Consider the following 18,776-nt stretch of genomic DNA (forward strand, 5'->3'; position numbering starts at 1 on the left):
ATATTTGTTGCCTATTTAAGGGATGATGTTAGGCGTAAGGCTAGGATTATGGTTTGTTGATTCAGTATCAGCCTCCCAGGCCTCTTGATCCCATTTATGAAAAGATAGAAAGCCCCAATAGTGATTATAGCAATTCTTTGGTTACATTTTGAGTGTTGGTTTCAGGCTCATCCAAAATGGACTCTCCCATACTGGGCCATGACGGGCGTATGATCGGGCACAAGCCAGGGGAGTCTCGCACATCATCCCGTCCCAGTCGCCCTGCTGTAAGTACCTTCCCATCCGCAAAACATCCTGCTTCTAACTGATATTGATACTTTGAATAACTGGTCATGTATTTTTATCACATAGCTTATGCTTACTAGTATATTCCGCAGCCATTAAAGTGGCCATGATAATTACAGAAGTTACATTGAAGGAAGGACAGAGATTTTGGAACATTTACTTAGACATGCAGTGAGAGTGACAGGTCTCATCCCAATTTTGATGTCCCTTGTTAACAAGTTATTTTAAGTTTACCATTATCCTGTGGGCTGTAGCTGGGTCTTGTCTGTTATTCGGGACTAAATACAATGGGTATTTTACCATTGACAGGAGGGAGTGACAGGTCTGTTTTTAGACCAATTTGTTATTTTACTTGTAATATCTGAAATTTTGTAGGTTATTTGTTAACTTGTTCCTGATTAGATAAGTCTACATGTAGCTTCTCTTCTGTCATAGCGTAATAAAGTGCTTAGCAGAATGTCATAAATTGATAAATTTAATGCATGTGTAGCCTCATCTTGTTGACACCTGTAAAGTTGGATGTTTATTTCTCTTTTGAGTAAGGATGTTAGGGGAAAAAGACAATTATCCAAAACAATTATTTCTGTGATGAATGTCTTCAGTTCAAATTGTGTTGGATTATTTGGATTGAAATGCATTTAATTGTAGTTTCTTGTTGATTTGCAAAAGTAATATTCTAATGTCAAACAAAAAATAAAATGTTTAAAAATACCTAAAACTACATTGTTAAGCAGGAATAAAATTGGGCATTATAAATCACATAGCTTACATGGTCTCACAGTGTAAAATACTGTGTCCTCTGTAATTTCTGGGACAGTAAAAATGTTTGGCAGTATACTCCAAAGGTTTGAATTGTAAATCAGTTTTGTCTTTGAGTTGGCTAGACTCTGTTAGATCATGACCAATAGAATAGGGATTAGAAGAAATAGTAGAAGCCAATTATTTGAGATTTGTGTGTCCAATACCAAATTTAGTGAGGCCACCTTCACGTTTTAATTGGTGGACAAGACTGTGCTCCAAAGTATCTGCAGACAACCTTTATTATTATGTTGTACATGATACCCCCTCAAAAAGCAACTGCCTCTCCAAATAGGAAAGTAAATATAAAACGCATAGTTTACCTTCTAAAGTACATCTTAAAGATGTATCTATGGCAGTGGATCGGAAGTAAGCAATGGTATTTCTGCAGACAAATCGCCCGCACAATCTCCCAGTTAGTGATTTATCTCTAAATAACCCTGAAATTGCCATGTTCACAAATGTGAAACTTGTGCTTTCATGCAGTAAGAATTGGTTAATTATTTCACAACTAGCATCAGAATTTGTATTTAGAAGATTCTCTGTGCTTAACTAAAGTTAAAGGTAATGTTAATAGTCTTTTTTGATTTAAGCAGAGGCTTGGTTATAAGTAGCCTAATATAAAGCTGTGTATGTCATATTATTCAATAAACAATACATTAGTCATCACGTCCTGCATACAATTATAAGTCTTAAACGTGCTTTCAAGACTGTTCCCTACAGATTCCCTCACATTTGCGGAGAAAAATAGACTAAAGTTGTTGGTTGATGAGCCGAGCTGGAGGACGTGTTAATCCTGCCAGTGATGTTGTGTAACTCTACCAGCAGTTTGAGTGAAAGATAAAATTGAACGAGTCATGCTTTTTCACCCCTCAGACACTGTAGGATGGATATTTAAACAACACTTTACGCATCCTTTACTTTTCTCCGCTATGTACGCATTTCTTTCATGCCTATCACCAGCAGATATGCGGACTTCTTTTTTTAATGAATTATCCTGCACTCTTGTAACCTCAGCACTCACTACAGCTGACTGTTGAGCTGCTGGGTACTAACACCTGCACTAACAGTTTCTCTCTTCTCCTGTGTTTCCCTTTCCTATACAATCCATTTTTGATTTCTTTTTCTTCACCACTCACGTCCCTCTTTATGCACTTCCAATGCACAGAGTTACAAGAGAGCTATCGGAGAGGTTAGTGTGTATCTGTGTGTGCTGTGATACGTGTCTTTGTCTTAACTGTGTCATCCTGCTGTGTAGAAAGTAACACATGCTCGTCATAGTCTCTGTGTACTGGCAATAAAACCATGAAGAAAATCCCCCGGCTTTATGCCTCTTCATCATTGGTCTGTGCTTGTGTGTCTGGGTGTGTTCAGGATCATGGGCTATATGCTAAGGAGCGTCCCGAAGAGCAGCCCAGACCTCCGGTGAAGGCCAACGACTACTCCTCATCCTCAGACAGCAGTGAAAGCAGTGAGGAGAGTGAGAGTGGAGAAGGCAATGAGGAAGACAGCCCCACTGACCGGTCAGTGAGTGAAGCGAGACGCACACTGACAGGCTTTTTAGACACCAGGCCGCTAGTGAATCTTACTGGAAGGCTGTTCTTCTAGTCTTCACTGCCAGCCTGACCTTCCCTCCCTTCCTGGTCTTTTATTTTCCCGCTCACTCTGTTTCCTCCACTGTGTTCTGCTCTGTCGTTTTCCTCCCCGACTTCCTCTCCTATCTGTAGTCCCCGGGATGCCGACTCTGACTCTGTCAACACCATGGTGGTTCATGAGGAGGAGGAGGGGGAGCGCGGGGAGGGGGAGCAGGCAGGAGGCTATGGGGACCAGACCATGCTGGTGCAGAGGGTGAGTCGTCTGTCTCCCAGGAAGTAGTGGTCTAGAGGGATGTCGTCTGTAAAGGGGGGGGGGGGGTATTAGGGTATTTTAGGCAAATGTGAAATAAAGCTGATGGGTGGACAAAAAAATACAATCTGATCAGAAAAATGTATCATGACTCTAGTCTGTGAAAATATCTATTGTTGTTAGCACTGGAAATATCTAATATTTCCAGTGTTATTTTGTTGTCTGTTCTTCACTCTCAAGATTACTGTTCAGTTTGGAGAGCTACACCTCCTGGCCACTGACCAGTCTGAACTTGGATTGCATTCACTTTTAATTTGCACGTGTTTTTGTATTGTCTATACAGATGTGTACATTAACTTGATAAAAAAAAACAATGCCTCAATTTGGGCAGCACATGCCAAAATATGGAACAGCCTGTTGGATTGTGGGCATGGACTGGTACATTTTGACTATAGTGGAAGCTGCCACCTATTGATTAGACTGTATTTCTGTAGTTTGTTGCTGTCAGTTCACCTTTAACAAATAGGCTTGTATTCACAGGAAAAATGTGCAGGTTGCAATGAAGAATTTAAAACCATGTTTTCTTGTCCTGGTTATTAGCAAACAGTGCACTTGGTACAAAGTGTTTTATGTTAGTTGAGCTAATGTTTTTGGCATGAGCAGGCCAGCCTTCGCCGTTGTTAGCCTTTATCTTGTTGTTAGGTTACTGTTGCCAATATACAATGAACAAGAATATAAATACAGCATTTTAAGTTTTGGTCAAATTTTTAATGAGCTGATATAAACGGTCCCAGAAATATGCCATACCCACAGGTTTTGAGTGCAATTGTTTTTGTACCCGGTTAGTGAGCATTATTCCTTTGCCAGTATAATCCACCTTTCTGGTGTGGCATGACTAGAGGCTGATTTAATAGTATGATCATTAAACAGGTGAACCTTGTACTGGGAGCAGGAAAGGTTGTTCAGAAATGCGAAAGAATGATTTCGTTTTGATTGTCCACCAGAGATGTTGCCAGAGAATTAAATGTTCGTCTCACTACAAGTTGCCTCCAATGTTGTTTTTGAGAGTTTGGCAATATGTCCAAAATGTGATTCGCCTATTAATAAGCCTTTATACTTTTTTATAAATTTCAATGTTATTTTTACCACAGAACCCTAACTCAAAACATCTTCTCATGGCCGTGAACAATGCTTGCTTTAAAACAGTTGTTCCAGTGATTGCATTTTGAAGTATTGCACCGTCATAAAGCGTGTTTCTTTGCCACCACTGTTCGCACGCAAGTGAGAGTGAAAGCACAGTGCTGCAAAGCAGCTACAGGAACTCCATAGAGTCCAGACAAGTGTCTGATTGATCGGTGAGCCTGGTGTAAATATTATTCAACATATTAATTGAACCATTTTTCACACCAAAGAATCTATCGACCTTTAATGGGCAATCAGCATAAAATAGCATAGCATCTCATTCTAACCCCATTTACATCTTGTCAGCACTCGATAATATGCATTTATGGTGGAATTCTTAACATGGGCCTCGTATTTACGTGCAATGGCAGGTGTTATTAGGATGTTTGCACTTGCTGTGATTACGTAAGTGATCGATGTTGCATGCACGACACTGTAGACGCGGGTTAAAACCTTGTTCTACAATTTTTATTGCAACTTCCCGCCATTCTTTTGAGATTAGTTACCACCATCATCTGGGTGGAATTCTGTCATACTGAGCACCAGAAGTGGATGCCTTAATGGGTTACGCACCCAGTGCGTTTTGGATTTCTGCTAACTTCCTAATGGAATCCCTGCTATGTTTGTTTGTAGAGTAGTGTGGGTGGTCAGGCTAGTTTTGTGTGAAGTGTGATTCTGACTGACTGGCTTGTCCCTGTTGCCTGGCAGACGCCAGAGAAGCGAAGCCACAATGGATACACCAACCTGCCTGACGTCGTGCAGCCCTCTCACTCCCCCACTGACTCAGCTTCTCACTCATCCCCTGGCAAAGACTCTGTCTATGATGTGAGTCTGTCTGAATTGAAGGCCAATAATTCGGTATTTATTCATTGGCCCAAGAATCCCATTACCAGAAGTTTTTCCTCATTCTTTCCCCTCTCTTCTGTTTCCCTCAGTATCAGTCAAGGGGCCTGGTCAAGGCATCAAGTGGGAAATCCTCCTTCACCACCTTTGTTGACCTGGGCATGTACCAGCCACCAGGTGGCACTGCTGATGCCATCTCTGTGGGCAGTAAGTACTTACAGTAAATAGTCGGGCAATAATGAATGAGAGCGGAAAAGGGTTTGTGCTGCTGCTTACATATATATTGTATCCCCATATTCATAAGCAGGGCTTTAAACTGGCTTGTTCTATTTATTTTTTACTATCAAAGAAGTCTGTCTTTATTTCTGTAAAGTATTCAAATCTTAACTTTGTTGTTTTATTTATTCAACCAGTCATCAAGCCAAATACCAAGGTATATATATATATATATATATATATATATGAGGGAGCTTAATCTGTTTGTCAACTGTCCAGGGTAATAATTTCAAGGTTATTTAAAGAGGCCTTGAAAACTTTTTCTTTTGTTTGTTTGTATCACTTAAGATCTCAGAGTTACTCTTTAATGCTTGGAAGTTCTGTAAGTAGGCCAAGGCTTAGTTCATACTCACAGCACACAAATTAATTTGAAAATTCTTTAGTGTCTCCAATGTGGTACGCCATTTCATACATATTTTTAGGTGGCGTATTTTGTGATATATCTTGATAGTTTCTATTACTTTCCACCTGTTCTCCCTCCTTCCTCCCCCAAACCTCCCCCACTCCCTCCAACCCTCTCACACTTCCTCACTCTTTCTAACCCTACCTAACCCCATCACTTCCCTATTGCTCCTTCCAGGTCTGGGCTCTAGGTTTGAGCAGCTGAAGATGGAGGTGAGGAAAGGCTCCATGGTCAACGTGAACCCCACTAACACACGCCCCCACAGCGATACTCCGGAGATCCGCAAGTACAAGAAGAGGTTCAACTCTGAGATCCTCTGTGCTGCTCTTTGGGGTGAGATTTTCTGCACATTGGTCAGAAGGTTTAGCTCACTGTCTTCAAATGAACACATGAACAGAAATAAAATAGAATATAAAAGATGTACTTGAATCGCCACAAGTTGAACACTTTATTTCATCCAGCATGACTGTCCCATCTTTCGCCTATATCATATGTCCTGATTTATTGCATTATTAGGTGAGTGTTTGTATCTAAGCGTGTGTTCGTGTCCATGACTGCCAGGTGTGAACCTGCTGGTGGGGACAGAGAACGGTCTGAAGCTGTTGGACCGCAGTGGTCAGGGGAAGGTCTACCCTCTCATCAACTCCCGCCGGTTCCAGCAGATGGATGTCCTGGAGGGACTCAACCTACTCATCACCATATCAGGTGATTAGTACTGCTTAGTACTTCAACGTCTAATGTAAAAACAAAAATCAACATCTGAATCCTGTAAGCTTTCTTTTGCATTTCAGTCTCAATTCTCTTAGCCTGTCACCTTACTGAACATACCTGTGGACAATGATTTGATTCCATGTGCTACGCAGACCGATTTTTCAATCCTCTGTGTAACCATGGTGTGTCCCCCTGTCCTAGGTAAGAAAAACAAGGTGCGTGTATACTACCTGGCCTGGCTGAGGAACAAGATCTTGCACAACGACCCGGAGGTTGAGAAGAAGCAGGGATGGACCACCGTGGGGGAGATGGAAGGTTGCGTGCACTACAAAGTGGGTGAGTACAGGGATGGAGGAGACAGCCAGCTGGTATGGAACAGTTCATTCATTGTCACTGCATTTAGTTTGTCCAACAATGTATCTTCACATACATAGTTTGGCCTTCCACGCATTATTAGTAGCATAGTATGAAGGCCGTAATCCCTGTTTGGTTTTTGTCTAGTGAAATATGAGAGGATCAAGTTCCTAGTGATAGCCATGAAGAATGCGGTGGAGGTATATGCCTGGGCTCCCAAGCCTTATCATAAATTCATGGCATTCAAGGTAGGTCTAACCGTTCCGTGCCTCATTGTTCTGAGTGTTACCGTTTGGTCCAGAAATGAGTTTTATTTTGGCTGTTTACCAAAATATATTTGTGTTACAGTTAAATAATGAATATGGGCTTTAAGTGCAGTCCCTCAGCTTTAATTCAAATTGGAGGAAGGGTTTAGGAATTATAGCTCTTTAATATGTAGCCCCCTCTTTTTCAAGGGACTGAAAGCATTGGACAATTGACTCAAAAGCTGTGTGGGCTATTCCTTTATTTCCTCATCAATTAAGTCGGTAAAAGCTCTGGAGTTGATTCCAGGTGTGGCATTCACATTTGGAAGCTGTTGCTGTGAACCCACAACTTGCGGTCAAAGGAGCTCTCAATGCAAGTGAAACAGGCCATCCTTAGGCTGCAAAAAAATATCCATCAGAGAGATAGCAGGAACATTAAGAGTGGCCAAATCAACAGTTTGGTACATTGGGAGAAAAAAAAGCACGCACTGATGAGCTTCTTTAACCCTTGGTAGCCTATGGGGCTTTCGGCCAGATTTCACTAGTGGGACATTTTGGGTCCTAGATTCATTTCTGTAACAGATACAACCTATTATGATGTATCCTTTTAATAGCAACCCCTCTGGCTACAATAAAAACACATAAAAACAGACTTCTGGGTCACTATTTATAAAACTCATCTGTTTGAAAGGCAAAAAATTTTTTTCGGAAAACATTTCTGCCATTCAGCATCAAGATTTTTTTTTGAAAGCATTATGAGATTTTGTGTCAATGGTATTTCCTCATACTTTCATGCCTTTACTATCAAATTACACTGTAATTGGGTTGAAAATAATGAAATAATTATATAATAGAAGGTAAAAAATATAGGCACCCCCAAAAAATTTGGTTCTTCTACCTAGAAATAAAACATTATGAAATAAATAAGAGTGAATGTAAAAAACCCATGTAATGGGTTTAATGACTCAAAACGGCCAGCAGATGGCAGCACTAGATCGCTAGTTACGTTTGGACTTATATATTTTATAAACTCAGAAAAATTACCAACTTCTTCCCAAAAACTCAAGAACATCCCCATACTATTTTGACTAAATATAAATTTTTATATCTTATATATAATACAAACGATGTATTATGGTTCAAAACATCATATATAGTGATGTACATGCATGTAATATTCATAGTAGTGTACAAATGAGCCTTTCTAAGATGCATTGGCAATGTCGTTGCCTGGTGAAAGGTTCTCATAGCAACCCAAACTATACAACTATACAACCCATATTATACACGGAAAACCCCAATTATACACGGAACGCTTCAGGAAAGTGGCTACAAATAATATACCATTGGAATCGTATGATTATGGCGAATCTATTTTTCGAAATATTTATGCAAATTAGCACTGTCCGCGGGATCGCGGACGTTGACCATGGATGGTTTTAACACAAAAACGCCTGGATGTCCATGGAAGACAACAGTGGTTGCCTCAAGAATAGAAAGGCCAGATTAGACTGGCATCTAAAAAAGCCAGCCAGGTTCTGGAACAGCATTCTTTGGACAGATGAAAGATCAACCTGTACCAGAATGATCGGAAGAGAAAAGTATGGAGAAGGCTTGGAACGGCTCATGATCCGAAGCATACCACATCATCTGTAAAACACAGTGGAGGCAGTGTGATGGCATGGGCATGCATGGCTTCCAATGGTACTGGGTCACTAGTGTTTATTGATGATGTGACAGAAAACAGAAGCAGCTGGATGAATTCTGAAGTGTATAGGGATATATTGTCAGCTCAGATTCAACCAAATTCAGGGAAGTTGACTGGAGAGCACTTCACTTTAAAGAAGGACAATGACTCAAAACATACTGTGAAAGCAACCCAGGAGTTTTTTAAGGCAAAGAAATTGAATATTCTGCAATGGGCACGTCAATCACCTGATCTCAACCCGATCGAGCATGCATTTCACTTGCTGAGGACGAAACATAAGACAGAAAGACCAACAAACAAATAAAAACTTAAAACAGTTGCAGTAAAGGCCTGGCAAAGCATCACAAAGGAGGAAATTCAGTGTTTGGTGATGTCAATGTGTTCCAGACTTCAAGCAGTCATTACCTGTAAAGGATTCTCGACAAAGTATTAAAAATGAACATTTTATTTATGTTTGTGTTAATTTGTCCAATTACAGTTGAGCCCCTGAAATAAGGGGACTGCGTATGAAAATGGTTGCAATTCCTAAATGTTTCCTGCAATATTTTTGTTCAGCCCCTTGATTTAAAGCTGAAAGTCTGCACTTCAATTGCATCTTGGTTGTTTCATTTCAAATCCATTGTGATAGCGTACAGACACAAAATTATGAAAATTGTGTCAGTGTCCAAATATTTCCAGACCTAACTGTAGGTATTCTGGTAGGTCTGACCATTTCGTGCCTCATTGTTCTTGGTGTTAGGTACTCTGTTTCCTTCAGCTAGTCAACTAGAGTAGAAGTTCTAAACCCTTTATGCTCTTTCTCATCTCCCAATTCTGTCTCTGTCATATTCTTCTCTATTTCATCCCTTGCCTGCCTATCTACTTCAGTCCTTTGGTGACCTGCCTCACAGGCCCCAGCTGGTGGACCTCACAGTGGAGGAGGGTCAGAGATTAAAGGTCATCTATGGCTCTAGTGCTGGGTTCCATGCAATTGATGTGGACTCGGGGAACAATTATGACATCTACATCCCAGTTCATGTGGGTAACAAGTCCCTCACATCACCAAGCACATGCTCTCTGTCTCTCTCACACACACACACACACACACACACACACACACACACACACACGCACAGGTAAGAGGTTAAGAATGTGTAGTACACCCTGACTCATTCAGAGATGGAGATATTTGGTGCCTTGAAATACTATTTGCTCTTTGTTCTTAGTAATTTCCTGGTTAATTTTGCTCCTGGAGACATTTTGGCAGGATGATCACTCCTGGAATATTCACTGCTCCTCCAAACTTTCTCCAATTGGACAATCTATGGCTTTGACTGTGGTTTGGTTGTGCTCCAGAGCCTTAGAAATGGCATTGTAACCCTTTTCATACTGATATGCATCCACAAATATTTTCAGAAAGTGTTTAGGAATATCGGGAATTATGTGGCTTTGCAACCTGTGCGCTGAACTTCAGTGGAATGCCAAGGGCCAAAGTGTTATTGATTTATATTGTGCAAGGCTGGCCCAAATCAGGCCTGATTTATATTGTGCAAGGCTGGCCCAAATCAGGCCTGATTTATATTGTGCAAGGCTGGCCCAAATCAGGCCTGATTTATATTGTGCAAGGCTGGCCCAAATCAGGCCTGATTTATATTGTGCAAGGCTGGCCCAAATCAGGCCTGATTTATATTGTGCAATGCTGGCCTGATTTCTAACCACGGGATTAGAACACCTTACCCAAATTATCCCTTTCATTGGTTTAACTAAAGGGGCATTGCTGTTTTCACACCTGAAGATGTTTGCATACGTAGCACACAACCAGATTAAATAAGCACCTGCCTTTGGTGTAACCTTTTTCTCAGACTCCTCCTATAAATCACTACAACTCACATATATCTGACCCGTCTTATGTGCTGAAAATTAGACTGGGGGCAAATACATTTTCACGGCATCATACACTACAGGCGAAATCTTATTAAGCACCCCTCAAATCCTTACAAACAACAGAAGTTTGATTCATTCCCATCTGCATGAAAATTAATCCCACCGGAGTGTTTGAGTGCGTTTGTTAAAACGGGGTTCTCCTCCTCTCGTGTCCAGATCCAGAGCCAGATAACGCCCCATGCCATTGTGTTCCTACCCAGCTCAGATGGCATGGAGATGCTGCTGTGCTACGAGGATGAGGGCGTCTATGTCAACACCTATGGACGCATCATCAAAGACGTGGTGCTGCAGTGGGGCGAGATGCCCACCTCAGTCGGTACGTCACGGGGGAGGGCGCATGCACGTACACGCACGCACGCAAACCAAGCTGCCATGTTCTGACTTGTGTCTGTCTCTCCCTGTGCGGGCAGCCCATATCTGCTCTAACCAGATCATGGGCTGGGGGGAGAAGGCCATCGAGATCCGTGCTGTAGAGACAGGCCACTTGGATGGAGTCTTCATGCACAAAAGAGCCCAAAGGCTCAAGTTCCTCTGTGAGAGAAATGACAAGGTGGGTCACACAAACGCAGCTATTCCAAGGCTTAGTCCTAGCTGGCTCCTTCCCCAGCAGCCTGGCTGTATACCTGTCGCCTGAGGTTCAGTGTGGAGTAGTACTGTAGTAGTAGTGGTTTAAATCACATTTGTTTCCCTTTAGACATTCCCAGGCAAAGCAAGAACAATTTAATGTAATATTAAATAATGTTAATGGAATATTAAATAATAATGTAATTGTATTATTAACTGTTATCTACTAAACTTGTTAGGGGTCAATCCATATCAGCTACACATCTATAGTATATAAGTTCTTCTATCTTGCGAAGTTGCACTGCACAGGAAACTAGTTACTGCCTTGAATTATCTTCGGCAAATATCTTCAGTCTCTATTGCTAACATCGTTTGAACAGTATAGAATACTGTAAATATCTTAATATATTTATGATGAACATTAATTGTACATTCAATTTGCATTAAAGGGCATAGCTAGCATTCATTGGGTTTTTGAAGATGACAGTCTGATTTGCTCATTCCTTTACATGGACATAGTTGGTCACATTTGCTTACAGTTTAGCTTTTTTTGTCAGCAGGTCTCCAAGCAACTTTAGGGCCTGTGGTTGCAGATCGTAGGGGTTTTGTTAATCACTAGTTTGCAGGGTTTAACCAAATGGCTGAAACTGTATGAACATTCTATGCATGAGGCTTGGAGGCTTGTTTCTACGCGTGCGGTTTTAATGTCCCGTCTTGCATCTCAGGTGTTCTTAACGTCCCGTCTTGCATCTCAGGTGTTCTTCGCGTCGGTGCGCTCCGGAGGCAGCAGTCAAGTCTACTTCATGACTCTGAACAGGAACTGCATCATGAACTGGTGAATAGACATAGTCCCATAGTCAGTGTATGGAGTCCACCAGGCCAAGCAAAATGACACCACAGCTCCCTCGCAATGACACACCACACAGGTCCACACTCGACACACAGCACACGCAGGCCTACTGTAAAGCCATTCCAGCCTAAACTTTAAATGAGAGAGTCTAATCTGCCACCTGCTGACTCCGCTACTGGAATGATACAGTCGCTACCTATGAGACCATCACCACAGGCTTCTAATGTAATATCATCTCTACTTTGTAACTGTATATACTTCTCCTGTATTATTGTACCTCAGTCACTTGGTGGAAATGTGTTAAGTCGTAACTATTATTGTTCTTCTAAGTGGGGTGTGTTAATAACATTCCTTACTGGCGAAATACATTTTGAAGAAGGCATGGCGAATCCGTATACAATACCAGTCGAAGGTTTGGACACACCTCATTCAAGGTTATTTCTTGAATGTTTTGCTATTTTCCACATTGTAGTGTATTAGTGAAGACATCAAAACTATGAAATAACACATGGAACCACGTAGTGCCCAAAAGAATGTTAAACGAGTCAAGTTAAGTTTTAGATTCTTCAAAGTAGCCACCCTTTGCCTTGATGAGAGCTTTGGACACTTGCCATTCTGTATACCAGTCTCACTCTGCGGTCCAACTCGTCCCCAACCATCTCAGTTGGGTTGATGTCTGGTGATTGTGGAGGACAGATCATCTGATGCGGCACCACCACTCTCCTTCTTGGTCACTCTCCTAATATGGACTACAGTACAATACATGTATGGTATACCAGCCCTACCCTCACAACAATACGGATTGGCTCAAATTAGGAAAGAAATAAACATTGGTTGAGAGAATGCAGAGTGTGTGAAGCTGTCATCAAGGCAAAGGTGTGGCTACTTTGAAGAATGTGTAATAGGAAATGTGTACATTTTTTAATCACCTTTTGGTTATTACATGAGTCCAGGTTTTATTTAATAGTTTATATTACCTTGAATGAGTAGGTGGGTCCTAACTTTTGACTGGTACTGTATGTCAAAGTTGTAAATAGCTAGTATCTAACACTTTCAAATGGAAGAGAACATTGGTAAATTGTCACTGGCAGACATGTCACTGGCAGACATGTCACTGGCAGTGCATATTGCACCTCCATTGAGGGTGTTGCCGTGGAGCTGATACATGTTCTCTTCTGGCACACCCTAGAGGTTTGAAGTATTTTCACAGAACTTCATCATAGAAGCTCACTCACTATGCTAAGCTTCTCATTCCCTATAACGTAATTATTCTACTTATCGTTCAACAATAAGTGCCGTTTGATTAAATGTTTATTTCATGTTTTTGTTCGATTTTCTTTTTTTTGGGGGGGGGGGGTTAAAAAAACAAAAACAAATGGGAAGATAGACTATCTATGAAGTGAACATGGTTCTCTAGGAAATCCAGAACTGTTAAATAGAAAATACTGCTCTGTTCTAGCTGTATGCCTTCTGTTGTCCCCTAGTTACATATTGTGGACAGAGCCACTTGTCATTTAAGAGGCCATCTAAAATGTCTTGAGATATTTCTCTTTTTTTTTTTTCTTGTTATACATTTACACTCGCTACATGTTTGATATTATCTGTACTGTTTCTCTATTTCTTATTAGCCTATAACTGGTATACTTAATTTTACTCTACTGTTATTATTGCAATATATATGCTGTTCTAGTGCAGTTCATGTTTGAGGGGAGATGTAGTTAATTTGTTGTGTGTAAAATGTACCAGTGGTAAGAAGTGATTTGAGGGATGATTAAGTGTGAAGGTTTTGAAGTGATAAAGAGGACTTAGAGGATATCAATAATAGTTATGCAGAGGTCGGTCAGTGATCATGGTCCACATGGAAGTTGTGCTGAGTTTCAGGCACTTATCTGGTGGGTGATATCCAGTTGAATATAGTTCCCTTTTCTCTTGATCTATTCTGTCTAAAACCTCTGTTTTCAATTACTTTCTTGTTCATTGGTATGGATTTGTGTGTGCACGTGTGTGTGTGTGTGTGTGTGTGTGTGTGTGTGTGGGGTTTCAGGGATGGGTCTGCAGTGGCTAGAATAGAACTGTTACTGTGGTTTCCAGCAATAGTTGTGTGGTTCTTGAGCCAGTATTGAACTCCACTGACTGATGCTTAAGCAGGCCCAGTTTTGTGGATTCTTTGGCTCTGCAATACTGTACCAGAGAACTTTAACTCATTGGGCACATTTATTTATCATCTTAATAAACAAAAAGCCACAATTTGGCAACAAGTTACTCCTCTGGACATACTATGAATCATCTAGTGATGTGATGCTTAAGCTGTGGATATTTTATGTAGTATACTCAAATAGATGCTATTATATAAATATATGTACTTCAGAGGCAAATACAATAAGCTAAAATGAATATAATAATATAGGAGAATATTGAACCGAATCGATTGTAAATTGATGAAAGCACTTTTAGTACAGTATAAATGTATATTTTACTCATGTGAGCGTTCTTGCATGCACATTATGAGCAGTTCATCCTGTATCACAGTTCCGTATCAATTCTTACCTTAGTTTCCCACTCGCCTAGTTCACCTAATGTCAGCATTGTGCCATGACTCATATGTCACGTTTTACACAGTCCACAAGTAGCTTTGATAAGCCACCCTGCCATTTTAAAGTTAAAGCAGTGCCTTGGAGTATGGAAAGGGCTGGGTGGTGATTATTTAGGGGAAAGGGTCAGAGGTGAATATGACCCTCCCTTCATTCCCAACTTTGAACTCCAGAAAGTTGTTACCCACAGACTGTTTATACAAATGAAACAGTGCTGTGAAGTTATTTTACCCCATTTCTGATATAGATTGTTTTGCATATTTTGACAGATCTTTAACCTAACGTTACATCATGGGAACCAGAGTGGAAATGTAGATTTTTAATTGAGTGGGCCAAGTTAGGCAACACTAAATACCCCGTGTTTACCTCCTTCCAGCCGGTAATGGTGGTGGCAGCTTTAGTTACATGGCTGCAACCAAAACTTTTCTTTAATTGTTCATCTCTCTATCTCTCGTCCATATGTGAAACAAATGCTTTAACTCAGCTTCAGGCCATTCTGACATTTTACATTTGTTGCCTTTCAGTCATTCTCATGTAGACCTGCTTGTGCACACTTGGATTATTGTCTTGCTCTATGAATCCAGTGGAATTCAGCTAGCATACCATTAGCTAGATTCTCCTTCACAATTCTCCAGTAGCTCCTGTTAGGTCTGGCAAAATTCGGCAGTAAGAACCTTGTACCAACAGTCAAGCATGGTAGTAGTGCGATGCTTTGTATTGCTTCCTCTACAGCTGGATGACTTTACATTTTTTGAAGATTCTGCTTAGCATCAGGCTATTGTAAAGGAGAACATTTGGCCATCAGTTGGTTTGTTTTGAAGTCATTACAGCTGAACATGACAAAAGTGAATGAGTATACTTTTTCACACAGGGGCTTCGGGTGTTGCTCAATTTTATTTAAATGAACCAAATGTATATCAAAATGTTGTGTAGTTGTTTACTCAGTTTCCCTTCAGGTAATATTCCGTTTTGGGTGAAGAACCAAGTAGATTTGGTGTCAAAAAATATGAAAAGAATAAAACAAACTTAAAACATGGGCAATTACTTTTTCAAGGGAATTTAAATGGTTGCCTCCCTTGTTAAGGGCGTTGTGCCAATTAAGTGCACTTTAATAGAAACCAGAACATCCCTACATGACTCAACTGCTTTAATAGAAACCAGAACATCCCTACATGACTCAACTGCTTTAATAGAAACCAGAACATCCCTACATGACTCAACTGCTTTAATAGAAACCAGAACATCCCTACATGACTCAACTGCTTTAATAGAAACCAGAACATCCCTACATGACTCAACTGCTTTAATAGAAACCAGAACATCCCTACATGACTCAACTGCTTTAATAGAAACCAGAACATCCCTACATGACTCAGCTGCTTTAATAGAAACCAGAACATCCCTACATGACTCAACTGCTTTAATAGAAACCAGAACATCCCTACATGACTCAACTGCTTTAATAGAAACCAGAACATCCCTACATGACTCAGCTGCTTTAATAGAAACCAGAACATCCCTACATGACTCAGCTGCTTTAATAGAAACCAGAACATCCCTACATGACTCAACTACTTTAATAGAGACCAGAACATCCCTACATGACTCAACTAATTTAATAGAAACCAGAACATCCCTACATGACTCAACTACTTTGACATTTTGTGACCCAGCAGATGACTAGTTGTCATTTTTTAACAACATCGGCCACTTGCTGCTTTTTAAAGATTTGATCGACTCAGAGTGACTTTCTGTTGCCACCATGTGGAAGAGTTAGTGTAGAGGAAATACTTCAACTCTAGTTTCCAGGCCAAGAACTTAAATCAACATGCATTTCAGATCTCAATCCATACAATATGATTGTGGCCCATTCATGTGACTGGACATTGGCACAGGATGAATGTGCAAGGTGATGGCAGCAAACCTATCCAAATTTGAGTGTAGAAAATGCCTATTAAGATGCACCTCTGATGTGACGGTTCTCCAGACAGTGGGAGGGATTGCCGATGTACTGTAGAATAGCCATAGGCCATTCTGCATTTGTTGAGAATAGTTTGGTAATATTTAATATGTTCAAATGAAACGTGTGACCGGGGTTTTGATGCCCTTGAAAACACGGGACATTTTTATTTTCTTGTGGTTAGGTGTGTGGATTAGGTGAGATGCAGTGGGAAAGTAACTTAATATATTCAGAAATAACTATTTTAATAAATGATAATGTCAATTATATTGAGAGATTTAAATGGGTGAATGTACATCTATAAAGCAGATTTGTATTTCGATAACCATTTTTAATGTCTGGCATATTAATCAATCTAAGCACAATGTATTCTAATTTACAACGCAGGGAGCAAAGCAAGTGTGGGTTTCTGTTAACAGAGCCGATGATAGGACTGTCTTTGTGGGTGTGACGGATGCATGAGTGATGGTGGAGCTGCATGCGTTTCCACTGGAGGTTTTGATTGCTCTGGATACAGCCAAACTAGTCATGCTTCTGGTTCAGAGGAAAGGAGGCACCAGTGGGACCATGAGGACATATGTGAGATGGGGCAGCAGTCAACTGAGACAGAAAGGGGGTGGGTGGATGGAGAGGGCCCAATGTTTGTCTTCATCAAGGAGTAGTTTAATTATTAAAAGCAAACCACTCCTTCTTGTTTTTCCAATATAAATTCAGTATCAGTGGAGTGTACTGGTACACAATCATCACCGTTAAACGGGCTTGGTTTCCTGGATTTTCCTGCCCTACAGAACATTTGCCATATCAGGGTTGTGACCTTTTCTCTTTCATAAACAAGTATTACGTTGAATTCTCTGCCGTCTGTGTCTCAGTTTGACTTTGGTTGGGAGGGTGTTTATTGTGGCCTTTGGCAGACACTGAATGTAATCTGGACTGTTTGTTTGTCTTGTTCATTAAATTGATACCCATACATTGCTTAATCTCTCTATGGGGGGTCTTAATCTCAAGGGAAAATGCCTTCTAATCCACAGCATAATACTTAAAACAGTTGTAATTTGTGTAGTTTTGCAGTCTTGCATTTGCCCAGTATTTGCATTTATGATGAAGTATGAGGCGGGACAGAGAGCCTGCGTTTACACAGTGAAATGTTGATGTCTTCCGTATCACATGCCTATTAGATCTTCATGTAAGCTGCAATGTGTCTCTCATCCTGAGGCAATATTTATGTGACCTCAGTTTTGACTTTGTTGTGCTTTAAGGTGTTGCTGTTTTTAATTTTTTTGACTGGCAACATTTAAAGCAAGAATGGGCAACTTAGTTGTTAAGTGGTAGTCAATCAATTAGACCAAGTTTAGCAAGGCATTTATGTTGGTGAACAAGAATAACTTTAGCAACTGGCTAACGAAACTTATGTAAATCATGGTCCCCCATTAATTTTGTCTGGAAGCATTTATTTTCACCCAGTGGCAACATTTAGTAAAAATACAGAGAAATGGCTTTTAAAACTGCTAATTCTTCTCTGCACCTTGTGGCTTAAATGGAATTGCATGTAAGTTATACATCTTCATATCTTCATATGGCAAATTGCTGAGTGTACAATAGCATATTGTTTAAAGTGTTATAATGAATTGAAGGAAAGTAGTTCCTGTCAGTTTTTCTCTCTGGCCCATGTTATGAGTCTTATGTTAGTAACATGTGGAACAGTAGACAGTCAAACAGATATTGAATTTGGATATAAACAACAGAATTGGGTTCGTAGGATAGCTGTGTAAACACCATATTTTGAATTATCAGTTTGGTGGGATTTCTTTGGGACCTGCTTCACACTGTGTACAGTAGTCACAGACTAATCTGATTATATAGTCAGACTGTACAACATTATGTTGAATCCTCTGGTTGAATAAAGGTAAAGTATGAATGTATTTGTTATTTTCAATAGATGCGATTGTTGTTGGAATCAATACAGATGAAAGTGGGGAAGCTAAAAAAAAAATATCATTGGATTGGTCTATAGTTTCTTTAATTATCCATTTTTTATAATCTCTTGTTTTTGAGATTTGAGATGTCTTTACAATGTTATTTGTTTCTGTTTTTGAAGGGTTAACTCCAGATTGTATTTAATAGATTGATGAGCTTTCTAGTTTGAAAAGATTGTGTTGAATGAACTCATGAGTCTGTGTGTCATAATGCAGAATTGTTTGAAAAATAAAACTACATTGATCTCATCTGAAACGCTGTATT

General features: G+C 40.2%; 1 protein-coding gene across 5 annotated transcripts in view; it reads left to right on the forward strand.

Moving 5' to 3' along the window:
* mink1 (misshapen-like kinase 1) overlaps positions 1-18,767 on the forward strand; it is a 53,066-nt gene extending 34,299 nt beyond the window's left edge. For 3 of the 5 annotated variants that reach the window (XM_029121058.2, XM_029121059.2, XM_029121061.2), the window contains 14 exons: positions 166-266; positions 2,252-2,275; positions 2,458-2,606; positions 2,811-2,931; positions 4,819-4,935; positions 5,046-5,160; positions 5,810-5,965; positions 6,194-6,337; positions 6,545-6,679; positions 6,845-6,945; positions 9,518-9,667; positions 10,730-10,889; positions 10,984-11,123; positions 11,893-18,767. In XM_029121058.2, the coding sequence (XP_028976891.1) occupies positions 166-266; positions 2,252-2,275; positions 2,458-2,606; positions 2,811-2,931; positions 4,819-4,935; positions 5,046-5,160; positions 5,810-5,965; positions 6,194-6,337; positions 6,545-6,679; positions 6,845-6,945; positions 9,518-9,667; positions 10,730-10,889; positions 10,984-11,123; positions 11,893-11,976 (1,697 nt within the window). In that variant the 3' untranslated portion in view covers positions 11,977-18,767. The remainder of the gene's footprint in view (positions 1-165; positions 267-2,251; positions 2,276-2,457; positions 2,607-2,810; positions 2,932-4,818; positions 4,936-5,045; positions 5,161-5,809; positions 5,966-6,193; positions 6,338-6,544; positions 6,680-6,844; positions 6,946-9,517; positions 9,668-10,729; positions 10,890-10,983; positions 11,124-11,892) is intronic. The other 2 variants (XM_029121060.2, XM_034293372.1) reach the window with 1 other exon arrangement.
* Positions 18,768-18,776: the final 9 nt, after the last annotated feature.

This window comes from Esox lucius, chromosome 7, assembly GCF_011004845.1.
Source record: "Esox lucius isolate fEsoLuc1 chromosome 7, fEsoLuc1.pri, whole genome shotgun sequence".
NCBI lineage: Eukaryota > Metazoa > Chordata > Actinopteri > Esociformes > Esocidae > Esox > Esox lucius.